We start from the raw sequence: 19,369 nt of genomic DNA on the forward strand, positions 1-19,369 counted from the left end.
TCAGATGACACAGTACGGCTCCATGGGTGTCTGCGTTCCCAGGCAACAGGGGAAACACGCTCGGAGCCTCATCCGGAGCTCCTTGTTGAACAGAAAGCTGATGATGGGGTTCGCTCCCGCCTGGGCGAAGCTCATCCACACAGCAGCCGTCAGGTAAAGCTGCGGGACCGGGGCCCCTCGCACAAATATCCTCAGGTAACAGGCGCTTATGTAGGGCGCCCACAAAATGAGGAAGGTCAGCGTAATCATGTAGTACATCTTCCCGATGCGCTTCTCCATCTTAAACTCATCCAGCACCAGCAGTCTCCTGTTGCCCGGGTGCGAAGCCTGTCTGATCCCCACCAGCGTCGGGGGGGTCGGTCCGCGGCCGAAGCCGGCGATCCAGTTGGCGGCGGCTTGCCCGGTGGCCCCGGGGCCGTGGAAAGTCCAGTTCTGGCTGATAGCTGGCACCAGCTGAGCCGGCTTCATCTTGCGGTGGTCGTAAACGAAGCACAGCATCTTTATGTAAACCACATGAGTCGTCCCCACGATGACGGCCAGCATCAGCATGAAGCCCAGGGTGTCGTTCGCCTTCACGTAGCGGTGCTCGAAGATGCACTGCTCCTCCTCACGGATAAACTTGTAGGTGCCCACGTCGAAAACCGGAGGAAAAGCCATCGCCACGGAGAGAGTCCACACCATGCAGATCACCGCCACGCACGTACACAGATTCATCCGCTTCGAGTAGAACCTGTGGTGGGCGATCGCCATGTACCGGGTGACGCTGACGCAGAAGAGCAGGAAGGCGACGTGGAAGCAGAAAAGCACCGACATGAAGGCGACGATCTTGCAGCTCAGGGGGCTGTACGGCCAGGCGGAGCCGCCGCCGATCGATGCCATCACGAAGGGGAAGCAGACAGCAGAGCGCACCACGTCCGCCAGGCACAGATCCAGCAGGAAATAGTAGGGCGCCTTATGCAGCGAGCTGTCCTTCAGCAGCAGCAGCGACAGCGACGCGTTGCCCAGCAGACTGATGCCCATGATCAGACCCAGCGAGGCCAGCTTGACCGCAGAGGCCGTGGACGCATAGTTCTGTAAGGACGGGCTGCTCTCTCCTAACTCGCTTGTGTTTGCCATCTATGCAGCCCAGGTAGCGCGTATTCCCACATCAATTCACCGACGAGCAGCAGCGGTATCCTTTCCCCCCCTCTCTCTTCCAGGTCTGAATTTAGAACAAAATCAACACGATCCGCCGCCCCCTTCAGCTGAAAACTACTCAGGAATAAATCCCATCTGGACGCGCATTAATCCCCATCATAAACAAAACAGAACCAAACAAAACAAACAAAAAGAAAAATCATTTCACGTCTCTTTTTTTCTTCTTATCCTTCATCTCAAAGCGCGTCAGAAGCAGCCCTCTCTATGCTTCTGATCTCTGCTGGACAGAGGCGACCAGGGTTAGCTTCAGACACCATTTCGGAGAGCATCCGTTCAGACGAGCGGCTCAGAGAACACATCTCAATTTTCACCGATGGCGGAGGTCTCCCGTTCCCGTCTTGAGGAATTAAAAAAAGCAGCTGTGCGGCAGCATGGCGCAACACTTACGTATCCACAGCCTCGTCAAAAGGACGCCGAATTATAGCTGTCACACGGAGACTGCAAATAGCACACAGCTGAGCGAAGGTCGAAGCTCACCGAGGTGGAAGCATCAGTAGGCTACGGGTCTGTGTCGGTGTGTGCAGCGTCTAGTCTATGCGACGCACGTCCGCCTGCATGTAGTGAGCAGGCCTGGGATCAGTCAGGAGTTTCAGCTCCTGCCAGCTATAGGTAGCACGTGTCTGCGCGCTCATGAGATGCAAATGCTTAGAGACAGATCGCCTTTATGACATTATGCAATGTTTTATATTTAGGATGTGAAGAAAAAAAGAACTTTGATCCTACATCTGCACTTGGAGATAAAAAAAAAAAAAAGATTATGTTTTACTGCGTGTTATATAATAATTATTATTGAGATCAAGAAATTGCACAGGGGTCAAGAGGTCTGTAAAGTCAGTATGTAGGCTACTTATGCACAGGCCATAATGTAACGTTTCTTTGTGGCCATCTCTCTCATGTAAAACCATTTTAAAATGAATGAAACACAGTAGCTTACATAGTCTACATTGTAACTTTTATTCAACTTTTTTGCACCAATAAGTTCATTTAAATTATCATTTCTGCTGTGCTAATCAATCCTGTTTTCATAGCATGGAAGTAAACATGTACAATGGATGTTTATTTCAGCCATGCAAATGCAAAGAATGTCTGTAATTTATATCAGTGCATTTAACCATTTATCCTAGTTTTGATGTTCAGGGAAGTATATTATCTGTACCATCTGCTGCTGTTACCATAAGTTACTATTTGCACATATATTCAGGAGTATGGTTGTAAAACGTTTTTCATTTGATATTTTTTTACATGAATGTTTTAAAGTATGAAACACTTTTGCTGATACTTTCTTTTGTACCCACCTGACTGGAGCGTGGAAATATTACACTACAACGCACCAACTAAGTGTCCTTTAGACAAATTATAGATTGACAAGAATGATTATTGCTCTGTGGAGTGTGGAGCTGTCTGTTTAAGTGCCTGGAACGAACTAAAATCAGTAACGTTACCGTTTTACTTTAAAGCTTCAGTTATTAATGCTGTGACTATTATTTCTATCGTGCTGTGTTTAGATTTTCATTCTAGTGGATGTCTAATGTGGTTGCCAGTGTGCCTGTGTCCCCGGACATGGTAAAGCATTATAAGGTTGAGACTCTTATAGTAACTAATGGCTTCCTGTCATTGCCCGTGTTCAGGGTTATCATTAAAACCAGTGAAACCAGTGCTCCTGTAATTGTGCAATGTATGGGGCACAACGATTTAGCAAAAACTGATAATATATTCATATATAATATAATGATTTGTATAATATTAACTTGGTGTTCCATTCATTAGGACATTTTGTGATTTATTTACTTTATGTTACTTGCCAGACATTTGCTTTTAAATTAAAGCTCTTTTACCTTGCTATGCTAAATTAACCGTTCAACCTAATCTCCTAAATCACTGCACAGTTTTTTTTTAACGAGCCAAGTATCACATTGACTAAGATTTCTATTTTTGTATTTTTTGCATCCTTCAAACAAATGTCATTTATTGCTTTTATAAATGACATTGACTTTAAATTGGTTGTATAGTAATCTTTTTAAGGAAATGAAAATGACTGTTTTAAATTCTGATGCGGGGCCAGAGGTTTCCCCGAAGTTGACACACATGCCACAAGTTAGAATGGCAAGTTCACTTACACTCAGTCTGATGAAGTTGGTGCATTTTTAAGCATTTCTAAAGGATGTGGTGGGTTTTTTATCCTGGAAAAAAATTAAAGATAAACACTTTGTTGCAACAGCACCATCTGGTGACCCTTCATGAAAAAGAAAGGCCAGCACAACCCTACTGAATGGCCATACTAAAATACGGGATAGTCAAATCCATCTCAGCAGGGGTTGTGTATTTTTAATTAAAGCTAACATGTGACTAGACTGCACCTGCTGCTCGTGCTGCAGTGATTTTCCAGCATGCCTTGCAACCAACCGGCTTGCATGCTGAGTTCAATGAGCATAAGAGCTCCAGCTTTTAAGCCCTCAAAGCTATCGTAAAGACAAATATTTGGTTTGTTAGGGGATTCATGCATTCAAGTCCAAAGGAATAATTAAAGAGGGATGTTCAGGCAAGCAATACAAATATTATAAATCCCATAAAAACCCCTGGAACATCCACATGGTTCCATCTCAATGGAATAAAGATACAATAAAGGTGGTAAATTTTTGAATTTTGATTAGATGTTATAGGATCATACAGATTGTAAAACAGTGAGAAAGTGCTAAGTTCATATTTGTAGAAGTAATTTTGTCCCTAAAACTGTTATATTTGGTTATTAGATTTGAGATGTCCAGGTTTAGCACTGGTTTGCTTTGGTGGAAAGTTTAAACTTAGTGATCTAGTGGCTGCTCAGCTGAGATCTGCTGAGTAAATGCCCAAAGTGGAAATAGTATAAAACCTTGGCAAAACAAAACAGCCTGTAATTATATATACATCTGTCTTGACCTCATTTAAGTCTTTGCACTGACATTTCTGAACTTGAATATTTCCCTAACCAAAGTGTCCTAAAAACAGGCAACAAGAGGTTTTGGACCAAAGATAGTGAAATAAAAAGATGCCTTACTTGAAAAATACAGAACAGATTTCATGGAATCACTGTTTCCTGTTCTAGTAGACACCCTTCATCAGTACTTGGTGCAACAATCCAATGTTTGTTATAAATAGATCCACTGCTCTGCACAATCAGCCTTTTAGACAGATTTATTTTCCTACTCTTGGCTCTGTATGATACCAATGAGTAGTGAAGTCCTTAATATATCTCAAGCACACAGTTTTGACTGTGAGCACTGAAGCCAGATTCAAATGTTCTGTTTGTGAGGGGCAGCCAATCAGAAAAAGAGTTGGCTCAAGGAGAGGGCTGGGTTATAAATGAGTGGAAAGGTTTGTTTTCGATGAAGTGAGAAGCTGTATTTTGGAATGTGAATCATGCAAAGCTATTGTAGAAAAATCCAACAACAAAATATGGAACTGGAAATGAACATTAGTTGTGTGCAAATTTTGGTATTGAGACGACACCAAGTACATACAGCGCCAGTGTTGTTGATACCAATACTGATACTTTTAACCTATGAATGCAGCCTATGTAAGGAAGAGCAGATTATGATTTATGAGACAAATCATCATCAATTTGCACATTCTTAACATATTTTAATGACCACTAAATTACTGTGTCTTTGTCTTTCTACAATAATTAGCTAATATATAAAAATAAATATAGGTTTTGTTTTTAAACTGGTTTTTTTTTGGAGACCTAGAATGTAAATGTGCCTGTCTCTGAAGCACTTCTGTTGTTTAAATGTGCCGTAGGCTATAAATAAAATAGACGTGACAGTCAACACAAGTTCCGAAAATTTTCATAGTAGGCTACAGCACATGCCACATGATGTGACATTGCAAGGATAGCATAAAAACACCTTTAGAGAATAGAAACAAAGTATCGATTCTATCGATCCAATACCAATCTGATACTAATACCATCAGTGCCGGATCTAGAAAATCATACATGGGGGAGGAGAAGGAGAGGGGCAAGAGGTCTAGACAGGGTGGCATATACATCTTTAGTGAAGTATGTGTAAAAATCACCTATATGTAAATGGAGCCAACAAAATAATAAAAAAAGAAGCAATCAGCTGAAAACAAGTATTCTAAGAACATTAAAGTTGTGTGTTTGTTTTGGGGGGGGGGGGACGACAAGGGCCAGCGTCCTGCAGGTTTTAGATGTGTCCTTGGTCTAACACAGCTGATTTAAATGGATAAATGACCTCCTCAACATGTCTTGAAGTTCTCCAGAGGCCTGATAATAAAACTAATCATCCGGTGTGGTGACCAGAGATGTTAACAAGTAACGCGTTACTGTAATCCGATTACTTTTTTTGAGTAACGAGTAAAGTAAGGGATTACTATTGCAAAAACGGTAATTAGATTACTGTTACTTTCCCGTAAGCACGCTGCGTTACTAAAACCGTGATTTTCTTGCGAGAGTGTCTCATGACAATGACGTAAGCGAGTGCGACGTTCGTGGCAACAGCTGTGTGCAGATCAACAATGGATAATATGTCGAGTACAGGAAACAGTATGAGCATGCAGCGTTTAAAGCGTGGAAGTACTGACCTTACTTTGAGTTTGATTCCGTAAAAAGTGACAAAAACATTAGCGTCCGCTGCTCACTGCGTGGGAAGAAAACCCCTAAACTTCCGAGCAAGCACCGAGTGCGCTACCACGTAATGTGAAATTCACAGAGAAACTCACGGATTCTTCAACTGACCACTGCGGCACACCTGCACCAGGGCAAACCTCCGCCTACGCCACTCCTGCTTTACAGGTGAAAATAGAGCAACAGGACCGCTAGTCTTTGATTTTATTTATTTTCTGCTGTGTTTCACTTGCATTTATTTGAAAGAGTGTAAACACAAAAAAAATATTTTATTTTATGTGCTGGAATGTGCAGAAAATAGGTTTAAATATTAAACAAATTTCTTCCAGTCAGAGAATGTTGCATATAATTTAATTTTTGCTTGATGCATAAAGTTAAAAGATTAAAACTAATAAAACAAGTTTACAAAATGAGACTTTTCCCTTTGATTACATTTTGTATGATGGATTATGCAGAAAAAGTAGAATTGGGCTGAAAGATCTATCACTTTATCACCTACTCAGGTTGTAAATCGTGTTTTTAAAAAGTAACTAAGTAATTAATTACTTTTGAAAATAAGTAATCAGTAAAGTAACGGGATTACCTTTTGGGGGAAGTAATCAGTAATTAGTTACTGATTACTTTTTTCAAGTAACTTGACCAACACTGGTGGTGACCCCCCCACACATGGTTGCACTGAGTAGGAGACTCTGTATGTCATTGTACATTGGTATAGTGACAATAAAGGTATTCTATTCTATTCTATATCTAAAACCATCAGGACACCGGCCCCTGAGGCCTGGAGTTCCCCAGTCCTGCACTACAGAAAGGAGGCAGTAGCCCCCCCGCCCCCCGTAGATCCGCCCCTGAATGCCAGCATCGGTATTTGATTGATCAACCCACTTCAAATGATCATAACAGGTAGGTTTAATACATGTACTGAGCATAGCCATGTCCCCTGTAGACAAAAATTGTAATTGTCCCTGTTCTACAATTATCGCAAAAATATATTTTGCCCCCTGTGATGCAAACTAATATTAGATTATTAATATGTCCCTTGTACTTCCGTGACTGCTATTTAGATATTTGGGCCACCCGAAAATGATGCCGAGTGAGCTCTCATCCGTTTTTCCCCTCATCTCCTGGGTGGACCAACGGCGACGTTTCTGCCCAGTGACGCAGAGACGTCAGCAGTCGGTGGGCGGAAAAGCGGTAGTGTGTTTCTGTAAGTGCAGATAAAGGCGAACCGGGTGTTTTTATCAAGTCCTTTCATACAGGGATAACGTACGACTTTAGTTCCGAGCCTGGTGAAATGGCGGTTCCTGCGGGTCAGACGGACGTCCAGATGGACCGCGGCGCCCTGAGCGGCCAGACGGTTTCCTCCGAAAACAACATAGACATCGACGAGAAAGAGTTGGAAAACATCACAAAGAAACACCGAGAAGAAGACACGGCGACGCTGCCTCTGCACTCGCCCTGGACGTTTTGGCTGGACAGGTAGTGATATTACTGCGTCTCCTTCCGCGTTGTCTTTGAGCTTTGAGCCCGGCACGAGCACAAACAAAGAAAGAAAAGAGAAAAAAGATGAAGAGCGGTGGTGGGGAGAGGGGTATCATTGTAAGGCCACAGCTTTCCCGGAGGCCTCCCGCAGCAAAATATAGCGGGAGAAGTGTTCGCATCTAACGCGACCTTGTTGTGTTCCCGGGTCCTGACAGTCACTCACAGTCCGCAGGACAAGTTCGCCTTGACAGGTTTTAGCCATTCAGACGTGCAGCAGAAGTTACTTTGATTAGCTTCTCTCAGCAGGGGGGAGCGCAGAAGGGAGGGTTTGGGGTGAAACTGATAGTTGTTGCACTTTTCTTTAAAACCTCGACGCCTTTAAAGAGCCCAGGCTCATCTCTCGTTGTTTTCACAAACGGCTAAGTGCAGCTAATCTGCGTCTTTTATTGCAAGGCTTTGCTACATAGGAACCCTTGCTCGGTGCAGTTTCGTCCTAAGCCGTCATTAAATGCAGCCCTAAACATCGCATGGCTTCTTTTTTATGAGGTCATGGGAATATCCCATGTTTATCATGGATACTCTGCTGGTTATTGTTGATTTATTTATTTTAATAATAACACTTTTAGCGTATGTATTTGCTGGCAGGAGTTTTATATAAAAAAATGAGGACTGAAAAACACCCAGATTATAGAAACAATACACACATACAATAGTTACCTGCTAAAATATACGTTTGTATGTTATCAACGTATATTTTAGCGGTTTTGGTTTTCATTTATCCTTTTTTTATGTTCTTTTTCTAACAAAGCTCTGTAACATGTTACTCAGTCTTCGTCTGTCTATAAAGTCAAGCAAGTGAAACTTATTCAGCAGTACTTTATAATAACAGCGGCTGCATCAAGCATATCTGGTGTCAGCTTTTTAAATATTACCATTATTTCCCTGTTAAACGCACTGCATTGTTTTTGGTGTGACATTAAGTCGTTTCCTGTGTTCCTGCAGGTCACTGCCCGGCACCACAGCAGCAGAATGTGAGTCCAACTTGAAGAAGATCTACACAGTGCAAACTGTTCAGGTGAGATCTGGCGCCAGCTTAAAGAGTTTTTTCATCTTAGGAGCAAAGAGATCAAGTGCGTGACTCGGCTAAGAGTCAGAGCCATTTGAGAAGAGTTTCTGTGATGTAAGGGAGCGAGCAGGTCAGAGCCACGGTGGGTGCAAAACATTAGAAGTGCAGTGCAAAGTTAACTGACAGCTTTTATGAAGTGCATTTCAGCCGTCTGTGTTATACTAAAGTTTTTTTTCTTTTTACTTGTATGTGCAAACTTATTGTTTATTAATATCACTAATGTGACTGACGGTAGCTACTGCTCATGCTCGTGTCGGTTACAGTGCTTTGATATGATGCTCTGAAGGCTTCTTTTGTAAATGAAGAGAAGACACTGTGTTATTTTTATCAGGAATATCAGCGTGCAACGTGCTCTTAAACTTATTGTATGAGGCTTATTGATGATTTACACTTAAGTAAAGAATCTACGCCTTAAGTCATAACTGCAAACCCATCTGAAACCCTACAGCATAACCTGACATGTACCTCCTTATAGAAGATACACATCAGCGCAGCCCACAGCCACTGTTGGCCTGATCAAGGCTGTGGGTTGCCTTTTTAAATTTCTGGCAACTTTTTTGCTGCAGTTTTTCAGTAAGAGAAGTAACAGTCATTGTCTTAGTATAAAGAATAATAATCATAGTGTCAATATAAGCACTCATAAATGTCTGCAAATTTCCAGAGGGAGGCTGCTGAGACCATTGGAATGGGGCAGCTTGTGTAGATGACATCGAAGGCTCTACAAAGATTCCCCGCAGAAGTCTAAATCAGGCTTTACGATTGTATAGTTCAATGGAGTTTGAATCAAGCAGCTGGAAAAAGCAACAAAGTGTGATACAGCTGGGCTCATTCTGGAGTTTTGTGTGTGGAAATTCAAGCAGCGTGCAGAATGCGTTGCCATTAATTACAGCTGCAGTGGTGTGAAGCTTTGTTCGGGTGAATCAGATTTGTTTCTTAAATTAGATTTTTAGGACGGACTGTTTGGTTTTATTGTTTGAAATCACAGAGACACTCGCGATACACAAAAGCATTACGTTGCTCGTGCTAACGATGATACCACAGAACAGCACTTCTGCAACGCAGTGCAAGGCAATCTGTGACACAATGAGATCTCTGTGTAACTGAAGATGGAAAAGTTGACACATTAAAAAAAAAATTAAACTGAGAGCAAGGATTCTATTTTTACCACATTAGTGTTATCAGTGTCTGCCAGTATTAATATAATTATTATGATTATTGCTGCGCTGTTGTCTCATTTTTCCTATTGAGTTTTGTCTTCACTGCAAGTTTGTTAGCGTGTGCTTGTCCCTCTGTCATTCACCACGAGGAGTCATGAAGTCGCAACTCAAGTTAGTTTGTTTGGCTTTGTGTCACATGAATCAGTTGTTCACCATCTACAAGCTGTGGCTGGTAACCCTGCAGCTCACTGGACCTCCAGAGCTAAAAAGCTGGTCTTACCGCAGCAACAACCTGGCCAGTAAGCCTCCAAATACATAGCAGATATTAGAATGCCTGGGCAGCCCACCCATTTAAAGAGGAAGGATTATATGAATTGCAATCAGTGTGCCTTTTCCATATTTGCAAGTGATCAGATCAAAATGTAAAGCCAGACGTCACAAACCTGTCTGCATAATTTGCCGTTCCAGTGTTGGCATTGGTGTCCATGTAGCTATGCTGGTGAAACAGCCTGATAAATTGTCTTGTTCCGGTTGGTTCCTCCAGCTTTGCCTCTTTAGAAGCCACTTCCAAAAGTGGCAGCAGATAAATTTATTTCAGTTTCTGTCTGCAGACTGTTGCCCTCTATGTTGTCCTCCACAGGGCTCTGTTGGTAGCAACGTGGATTCTGCTAAATATGTCTGTCACTCTGGATCTGCCGCTGTGCTTTGCATAGTGAGGGACTTGAAAGGCACTTTGAAACCCAATTTGGGCAGGCAGAGCAGGTGGACTGAAACATGTCTGTAGAAATCCAATTGGAATTGCTTATCAAACTAAGACCTAATTTATTCCTCAAAGTCCCCCCACAAGCTGTGGAAAATGCAAATAAAAGCAGATTGCCATAAACTGTAAATCTCATAAACCCCCATTTTATTCACAAGACACCATAGAAAACATGTCAAATGTTTAAACTGAGAAAATTTACAATTTTATGTGTTGTTGTTTTTGTTTGTTTTGTTTTGTTTTTAAAGGTATCTAGGTTTAAGTTGAATGGCTGCCACGTGTCTCAGAATAAGGTGCGACAGTGTCATGTTTACCACTGTGTAGCATCCACTTTTCCTTTAGCAAGTGTTGGGAGAGGGTTTTGTCCCGTTCTACATTTTTCATTTTATTATTTATCAAATATTTTGGGTTGGTGAAAGGACTGGATTAGGACTGCGGCTATTGGTTATTTTAGTAATCAAGTTTTCTATCAATTATTCCATCTGTTAGGAGTAATCAGAAGAAATTTATGTCTTTGTCTTATTAATGAACAATAACAAATATCCACAAGGGAAACAAACAGGTCTTTTAAAATGATTTCATTGGTTTCCATTGTAGAAATCGTAACGTTCTTAATAGTTTAACTGCGTACATCTGCCAAAAATAAACTGTTTCATTGTATCTTCATGTCATATTAAAATCATATTTCTTTTGAAATGCCAAAATAAAGTATCACAAATACAGTAATGTAAATAAAATAAGATGGCTTTTCCTGGATGAGGCAAATTTGGTGCATTCATGTGTTTGTGTATATTTTATCAAATATTAATTAAAGCTGAAAAATAGTGTCACTAAGGCCTTGAAATAATGATGGTCTAGTACACGCTGTCATCTGTAATTGCTTCAGGTATCACTGTGATAGAAGGTGGGGCGGCTGTTGAAGAGTCGTGTCATGTTACTGTTGCAAAATGTTCCTCCAGCTGTTCCTTTTTAGCACCAGTTACTTTGTAATTACTTTTATTACCCTGGTTACATATTCTTTGAGATCTGTTGCTGCCATCAAATTAAAAATGAGCTAATATTTTTCATGAAACTGTAAAATGTCTCATTTTAGGGAGATCTGAGGACTTGGCGTCCCAACTTTTTGGAATTATTTTAGATTTGTTACCAGAATCACATTTTCTGAGCTTTCTTTCTTTTTCTCTTCTGTCCACACATTCAAAACATCAATATTGAAATCATGCAGCTCCATGTATAATGGCTAAAATGATAAACTGTAAATTACAGTGAAGTCATTAAAAAAAGAGAGCAAGAAATTGTTTTTGTAGCACTGCAGAAAGGTATTTTTTAGTTTAAGAAAAAAAAAATATAAAGAAAGAAATGGGGATGTCACTATACCAGAAATGTAGTAGTTGATACCAATGTGTTTGTTTATTGAACACAATTTAATACCACACTAAAGAAAAATGGGGGGAAAAGTAATGTATGAATGATGATGATGATAACAACTGTAATAATGATGGTAGTATTATATTTTATTGACATGACACTAATATGAGGTTTAACTGTTAATGTCATTCCATTAGCTTAAGCATTTATATAACATTAGACATTGCTAGCATTTAACCTTTGGTCTGAAGTTGATTTCACAATAACAGTGTCTGCTGTTTGAAACAAAATGGTAAAGAGTATTTTGGGATGACGCGAGAAGGATGACAATAACACTCTGTATGCTGTTAATATGAGCTGAAACTCCTTCAGCTTGGATTCTTTGAACAGATCTGGATGGCCATGTTTTAGGCTCTTTGCTAAATTGGAAGCGTTCCCAATGTGACTTTTACAAATCCGTTGTCACCCCTTTTTGAACCTTGTCAAGCACAAAGTACCAGCTTACCTGACTCTTATTGTATTTCTTATCAATGACATGCCTATAAAGAAATCAGCTCACCATATTTAAGCATTTACACTTTTCATTTTAATCAAAGGTAGCTAAATTTAAGTTTCCACCACCAGGGGCCAGGGTTTTCTTAGAAACCTTTAGTATATAAAATGCAACCTTTGTTACGATTTTTAGGTGGTGCAGTCCTTTTTTTAATTAATGAAAAGCTACAACCTTTTTCTGATTTAAGTCGGTCTTATTGGAAAAATAAAAAAGAGAACAAATGGACAATAAAAGCAAACGTAGTTACTTAAAACAGATTTGCTGTTCAGCTGGCAACCGTCCATTTATGTTCACTCCATTTATGCCTGCTAAATCATTTATCCCTGTATGTGAGCACACTTCACTGTGACTCAGCTTTGTGGCTTTTACGCTGAGGTACTTTGTGCTGGGGTCCCTACAGCAGATGGATGTTTGATTTGACACCGGATGTATGTATCCAGGCTTCAGACCAGTTCTAGGAGTACACTAACTTGTGAGCCTCTGAGGCCGGGTTCGTGTCTCCTCTGATTCTTGAACCAGGGATGTTTCAATCGGTGCTAGCATTTATACCCATGTGTGGTGTGTCTTGGTTGCTCTGCAGCTTTCCCTCCAAAATATTAGTCGTGAGTTGATAATTTGCTTCTAGTTAATCATAAAAATTGTGCCAAAAAACAAAGTAGCTAGAAATGCAAGAGAGAAGTCAGCTGCACCAATCGCAGGCATTGCGCACTGCATTGATGTAGCATGCAGTTACATTTCTATGGAGGTGCATATTAGGCTACACATAAGTTGTGGTAAATGGTTTCAGAAGGGTTTGCAGTTACAACAACCCTACAGCACAGATTTAATATGGAAGTATAATCCCGCTGTAAGCCGCATGTATTAATCACTTGATGCTGAAAGTGGGATCTTTCTTTTTGTTTGCAAAGATGTATCAAGCAGCTACCTACAACTACGCACATATTCTGTATATTTGTACCACACCATTAGCTTAACAGCAAGTGCATAGCCTTACATTAATAAAGCGTAACATGACAGCATTTTATTGTTTTACTCTCCAAGAGCTGTCGCCAGCAGTGGGAGTCTGCTACAACTTTTTTGTTTTGTTTTTTTTCTTCCCCCTCTGGGAGTTTGTACTTGTCATGATATGGGTTGCCTTCCAGGTGCAGACATTGTTTGGTGTCCCACTGACATTTTACCCGTTTCTCGTGTTTCACGTTGGCCTGCGGATGCACTGAAAGCCACACTGACTCACTACACCGTCTTATGATAGAAGTTACTATTGCAATTCACGTCTGTTTCTGAATCCAGCTGATATCTATATAATACAAAACATAGATGCACCATCCATCCAATTCCTTCCACTTATCAAATTCAAAGTTGCACAGGGGGAGGAGCCCATCCCAGCTGTTACACAATGAGCGCACCCTGGACAGGCCACAGACGGACTGAGAAGGATGACAATTCATGCTCACATTAAGTCTAAGGCCAAATTCAAATCACCAACAATATGCATGTGCATAAACTGTGGGGCTACCCGCACTAGCACAGAGAGAACAGGGAGACTCCACAGATCTCAGCGTGCTGGTGGATTTAAACCCAGGATCTTGTTGCTTTGATGCGACACTGCTGACCACCACACAACTGTGCCATCCAGTCATTGGCATGTAGGCACGTGGCTCTCCAAGGCCCTGCCTCCGCTTTCCTCCCAGATCTACACTGGAACCTACTGGACTCACTGGTTTCCCTTTCTGTAACCAGTCCTCTTTTTAGATGCACGAAAATGTAAAATGCTACTAATGCTTTAAATCGACAGAGATGTTTTGGACATTAGGTCATAACAGTTGTTTCATCATTCTGCTGATAGCTGTAGTGAATAAATTTTGTATTAGATACTTTGTTTAAAGCCAGTTTCAATTTAAATACGACTTAGCTTGTCTAGCAGAGAACACTGACATTAAAAAGTCCTTCCATGTATATCATGATCAAATGTCCATTTCTGTGCCAGCCACAAAACTCCAATACAAGAGCAGCCATTATTGAGCTGCTTCTCTCTGTTTGCAGATGTTCTGGAGTGTATACAACAACATCCCTCCAGTCACAGCCCTGCCTTTGAGATGTAGCTATCACTTAATGCGTGGAGAGCGGAGGCCGCTGTGGTGAGTCTGTAACTGTCAATATTCCAGTATTCACGGGTGTGTAGAGATGAGCAAATGAAAAATCTCTCATGCAGCAGCTGCTGTATAATACTCCCTGATCTTGATTTTAAAAAGCCCTGTTATTTAATAGGCTGCACAGTAACGTGTTTTAATCTTTTACACAACAGGGAAGAAGAGAGTAATGCAAAGGGAGGCGTATGGAAGATGAAAATACCAAAAGAAAACACTGTATGTGCCGCCCTCTGATTATCTGCTGCCATCATGTAAACAAATCTGAATCATTCATGAGCTTTTCTGCCTTTTTCCTGTTTCAGTCTGCAGTTTGGAAAGAATTGTTACTCGCTACTATTGGAGAGCAGTTTGCAGATTACTGCGCCTCAGGTTTGTTTAGTTCTTAAAAAAAAAAAAAAGTAAATCGCATAAGTGGATTTACTGTTAACATCGCTTCTCTTTTTGACAGATGATGAGGTGGTTGGCGTCAGCGTTAGCGTCCGGGATCGGGAAGATGTTGTACAGGTGTGGAATAGCGATGCATCTCTCGCTAATGAAGCAAATATCTTGGGGAAAGTTTATGAGCTGCTCCCGTACATATCTTTTAAAGCTGTTTTTTATAAGTGTAAGTATGCCTGTTTTTTGTTTCACTTGTACTTTTGAATTCACGCTAAAGGTTTAAAGAGGGAAGCAGGTACTCTCTTTATGGTATGAGGTAGATGAGAGAATAAGAGTAAACTGTGCATACTTGAAGGACCTAACCAGAACATGTAAGCATGTCACAGAATGATTTAAGAAGGGTGCATGGCTGTAGGCTGATCAGGCAGCAAATTCCCCCCATATGCCTTCTTACTTGCTTCACATAACACATTGAGATGGGCTCTTTTTGTCTCTGCCTGTTACATATTTGTAGCCAAAAATGTAATGAGCTCCACTATTTAAGTGACAGTGTATAAGTTGTAGCTGAGTTCTGTTTCCTGCGTGTGTAGTGATCTAAATTTGTGTGTCTTTCAGCTCACATGGAGCATCATGCCTTTGAGGGAGGACGCTCAAGACATTAGATTCTACTGCCGCCCCACCCCCCCTTTTTTTTTTTTTTTTTTTTTTTTTTTTTTTAACCTGAACTCTGTTCCTGCCTTGGCGTGAAGGCGCTGTCCACAACCTAATCGAGGATATTATTTTGCTCTCAACAAGGAAATGTTATTAATCTATTTTTATAACTTTTAATGACTGATGCCTTGTTTCATTTAAATGTGGGTCCTAACAGCTCGAAACTCTCGAGAGAATGTTTATCCAGCGTAAATCTCACCCCGAGTTCGTTACTTCACGTCGATTTTTTTGCCTTTCCTGCTACACTGAACTGCACTGCCACCATGGTCCCGTCATGTGCACAGACTGTGGACCTCGCAATTTTATTCCTGGTAGAGGTAGCAGCTACTTAACCTAGCTAGTTTCAGCTGTTGTGTATGTTAGACGTATGCATTCATGTCGTGTTTTAATCAAGTCTGCTTTTTCGGTGCCAAAGCACTTTCCTGCCATTTAAGGAGCTTGTATCTTAATGGTGAAGGTGTCGTTTGTATTCAGCTGGACATTTGCCACTTGGATGGAGGTGGATGTCCCAATTGGTTTCTTGAATCTTCATCAAGTGTACATCAAACTGAAATCAGGGTAACATTTCAAAGATATTGCACATAGCTGCCAGTTCCCATTATGATGTTATCTAGTTATAAAGCTGTCATATAGCACAGATGTGACATTCAGAGCCTGCATATTTGGCTTGTGATTTTATCTTTTCTTTTTTTTTTTTAACAGCGTTATCCTGTAAGGTGCCTCTAACAACGCTCCTCTCCACACCCTGTTGGACATTTCTTTCAATATGCACGTTGAAAGACCCCACCCCCGCCCCGCTCTCTTAAACGGAGACATAGATTGTTTGGGGGAGATACATGGCACATTTTTGTGCTCGGCTCTTTGGTGTTTGTCTCTACTTGTTTCTCCTACCAATAAATCTAGTAGTTTGCTTACTTGGACTGTGTCCATTAAAACACACACACACACAGAGGGGGGCTGGATTATTGGCTTACAAGAATGTTACTGAAGGTCCTGCTTTTCCCAGATTTAGCAATGTTTGTAAAAGGAAAAAATATGATTAAGCAAAAAAACAGCAGATATGACAAGTTTCAGTTGTCACGACATCGATGAAAAAAAATTACTCTTATACTGTAGGTCATAATTCTGTCCCAGTCATACATTTTTATTTGTATTTTTAATTTTTTGTCACAAACCTTTTTTTCTGCGTCTCAAATCGGTTTCCTTCACTAACCCTGTTCCCGTGCCGTGGTTTTATTGCAGTGTAGGGCTTCAGTTACTGAAACGCTTCTGGTATGTCAGCACCACTTTTATAGTTCAACTTTGGACGGGTTGATGGTTACGAGAGGAGAATTTGTCCTTTGTAAACATATTGTGCAGCGATCCGGGCAAAGTAAATAAAATTGAGCCGAAAATGAAGTGCTCATCACCGGCGTTTCATTTTGCACAATACAAACATCAATAACAGGCCCGTTAAAGGAAATTAATGTTATTTCATGGGGAATGTCTCGGTGTATTAAAAGCTTTTGCATATCCTCAGCCACTTTGTGCTAATTCATTCTGGCAGCGCATTGATTTTGGTCCTCACACACCTTGTAATCGTAAGACCTGATTTTAAATACTGACTGGTGGTGATTATATGACTGATAACCTCAGCTTTTCAGTCATGAATTTTTAGAGCTTCCATGAAGCAAGTTTGCTACTGGTAACATTAATACTGGCGTTAATTAGATGTGAAAGTTTAATCTGAAGAGAACAACTTGCTGTTGCTGTTTGGAAATAAGATGCAGGCCTCAAAATCACAAGAGGCTAAAGGATGCAAAGGATCATTACCACATATAATCTTTGTAATGTACCTCGTGGAGCTTTCAGTAAACTTTCTCAGAGACCAGAAAGGCTCAACCCATCTAAAATGACCTCATTCACAACACAAGTAGTTGCTGCAAAGTTCCTTGTAAGTTCACTGACCCCCTCAGTCTAAATATGTGTATGAAATGTTTTGGCAATAAACACTGCAACATTTCTCCGGTCTTTAGTGAGCACTGTACAACAAGCTGGAGCGAGCGACTGTGAAATTAGGATTTTGGGGCTCTGAACATGTCTAATACCCAAGATATGATGTAAATAGCCCCTGTGCAGCTCCTGGCCGTGCACAGATCCATTCCTAGATTTAGTTAAGTTACATACTGTCTGTTTTCCTACTGATCGTTCCTGTTATGAGCAGCCAGTTGAAATGGTTTATACAGTTGTTTGTAGCTGACCATTGGCCCAGTGTGGACATAAAGGGATGGACATGGTCAGCAACAATGCTCAGTTGGTACTAAGGTGCCCAAAGTGTGCCAAGAAGATATCCCTTTCACCGTTGCACCACCACCACAAACCTAAATTAGTTATACAAGGCAGGATGGATCCATGCTCTCACACCGTTTACATCAAATTGTAAACATGCACATGTCACAGCAGAAGTTTAGACTCATCAGATCATGCAATATTTTTCCAACCTGCTATTGTTCAATTTTATTGAGCTTGTGTAAACTGTAGGCTTCCTGACAGGACTGTCACCTGGTCTGGTCTTCGGCTGCTGCAGCCCATCTGTTTTAGGGTACTGTTTTATATAATCAGAGATTCTTCTGCATACCTTGGTCTATAACAGATTATTTTGCCCTACTGTTGTCTTCCTATCAAAATACCCACAAACTGGAAAACGCCAGTCAATCAGCAATTCTCGGATCAGCCCGTCTGAGACCAACAACCATGCTTTGTTCAAAATCACTCGACTCACCTTTCTTCCCCATTTTGGATCTTGACCGTACCGAGATGGTTAAATGTACTGAGTTGACGCCATGTGATTGGCTGATTAGACATTTGCATTAAACGGTTAAACTAGTGTACCTAAGAAAGTGACTGGAGAGTGTATAATAAGTGTTGTTATTTTCCTGCTAAAATGTGAATTACTGACAAGAAGACTGCTTGTTAGCACTTCCTCTGGTAACAGTCACACCAAATGTCTTTGTTATCACACTGGCATTAAAAGAGCTGAAAGGAAGCTTTTGTGGGTTCATGATTGCATGTGTTTGGCAAAGATGTGTGATATGTTTCCAATTAATATGGACTGTAAATGAACAACAGTCCATGCAGCGCCTCTCGCCCTATGACAGCTGGGATAGGCTCCAGCACCCCAGTGACCCTGAAAGAGGACGGCTGTATATTCCAAATGCAACATTGTTTAGGTTAGCTTTAACAGTTTAAATAGAATTTAAATAGAGTTCAAGTACAACATGGCAAGATGTGTCAAGACGATACGTAACTATGAATGGTTAAAACTGAAGCCTGTGCAGTGCCTTAAATCTGCATTCTTTTAAATGACCAGCAGGCGGTGACTTACACTTGCAAAAAGAGGAAGCATTTTAAAGGGAAGTCAGGGGGAAAACAGCATTGGTCTCTCTTAATGTGTGGTTTCAGTAAACAGTTTCCTGATGTGTTTTAGTTTTCAGTCACTTAGTCTTACTTAATGCATCATCATCTTCACTTTGTAAAATATGGTGCCGGATAAAGTAAAGAAAACTATGCATTGTTAATACAGCACCATAAAAAAATACAAAGTGCTTTGACAGACAGGCAGAAAATAAATACTCAAAGGTCAGATTTAAACAGAACGCAAGATGGCTAAACAGCTTGAGGGAAAAAGGCATCACATGTAATGGAATCAAAGAAATGCATGCCTAGAAACATGTGTTTTAACATGTGATTTTCAAGCTGGTTGGTAACTTTATCTCCTCAGAAGGTCATCCCAAAGTGAAGAGGGCCATGTGACACATCAAACTTATTGGTAGTGTCACAAGAAAAACAATGGTGTGCTTGGTTGCAACGTAACTTTATTCTTTCAT

General features: G+C 40.9%; 2 protein-coding genes across 2 annotated transcripts; one reads left to right on the plus strand and one right to left on the minus strand.

Annotated features, from left to right (window-relative positions):
• gpr27 (G protein-coupled receptor 27) lies at positions 1-1,116 on the minus strand. The gene has a single exon (XM_085353777.1). The coding sequence runs from the start codon at positions 1,114-1,116 to the stop codon at positions 1-3; it is 1,116 nt and encodes a 371-aa protein (XP_085209903.1).
• A 5,952-nt stretch (positions 1,117-7,068) lies between these two features.
• On the plus strand, positions 7,069-18,519 carry eif4e3 (eukaryotic translation initiation factor 4E family member 3). Its single transcript, XM_085353779.1, has 7 exons — positions 7,069-7,297; positions 8,303-8,375; positions 14,308-14,402; positions 14,570-14,630; positions 14,717-14,783; positions 14,863-15,018; positions 15,408-18,519. Exons 1-7 carry the CDS (start codon positions 7,113-7,115, stop codon positions 15,452-15,454), a joined length of 684 nt encoding a protein of 227 aa, XP_085209905.1. The 5' UTR covers positions 7,069-7,112; the 3' UTR covers positions 15,455-18,519.
• The last annotated feature ends 850 nt before the right edge of the window (positions 18,520-19,369 follow it).

This window comes from Diplotaxodon limnothrissa, linkage group LG5 (assembly GCF_057381915.1).
Source record: "Diplotaxodon limnothrissa isolate DT_005_m linkage group LG5, D_limnothrissa_male_GT1.1, whole genome shotgun sequence".
Classification (NCBI taxonomy): domain Eukaryota; kingdom Metazoa; phylum Chordata; class Actinopteri; order Cichliformes; family Cichlidae; genus Diplotaxodon; species Diplotaxodon limnothrissa.

Bases quoted from the DNA above. Each gene is read 5' to 3' on its own strand.
- gpr27 (XM_085353777.1), bottom strand. From the start codon at position 1,116: ATGGCAAACACAAGCGAGTTAGGAGAGAGCAGCCCGTCCTTACAGAAC.
- eif4e3 (XM_085353779.1), top strand. From the start codon at position 7,113: ATGGCGGTTCCTGCGGGTCAGACGGACGTCCAGATGGACCGCGGCGCC. The intron at 14,631-14,716 runs GTATGTGCCGCC...TTCCTGTTTCAG, and splicing joins AAATACCAAAAGAAAACACT to TCTGCAGTTTGGAAAGAATT. The intron at 14,784-14,862 runs GTTTGTTTAGTT...TCTTTTTGACAG, and splicing joins TGCAGATTACTGCGCCTCAG to ATGATGAGGTGGTTGGCGTC.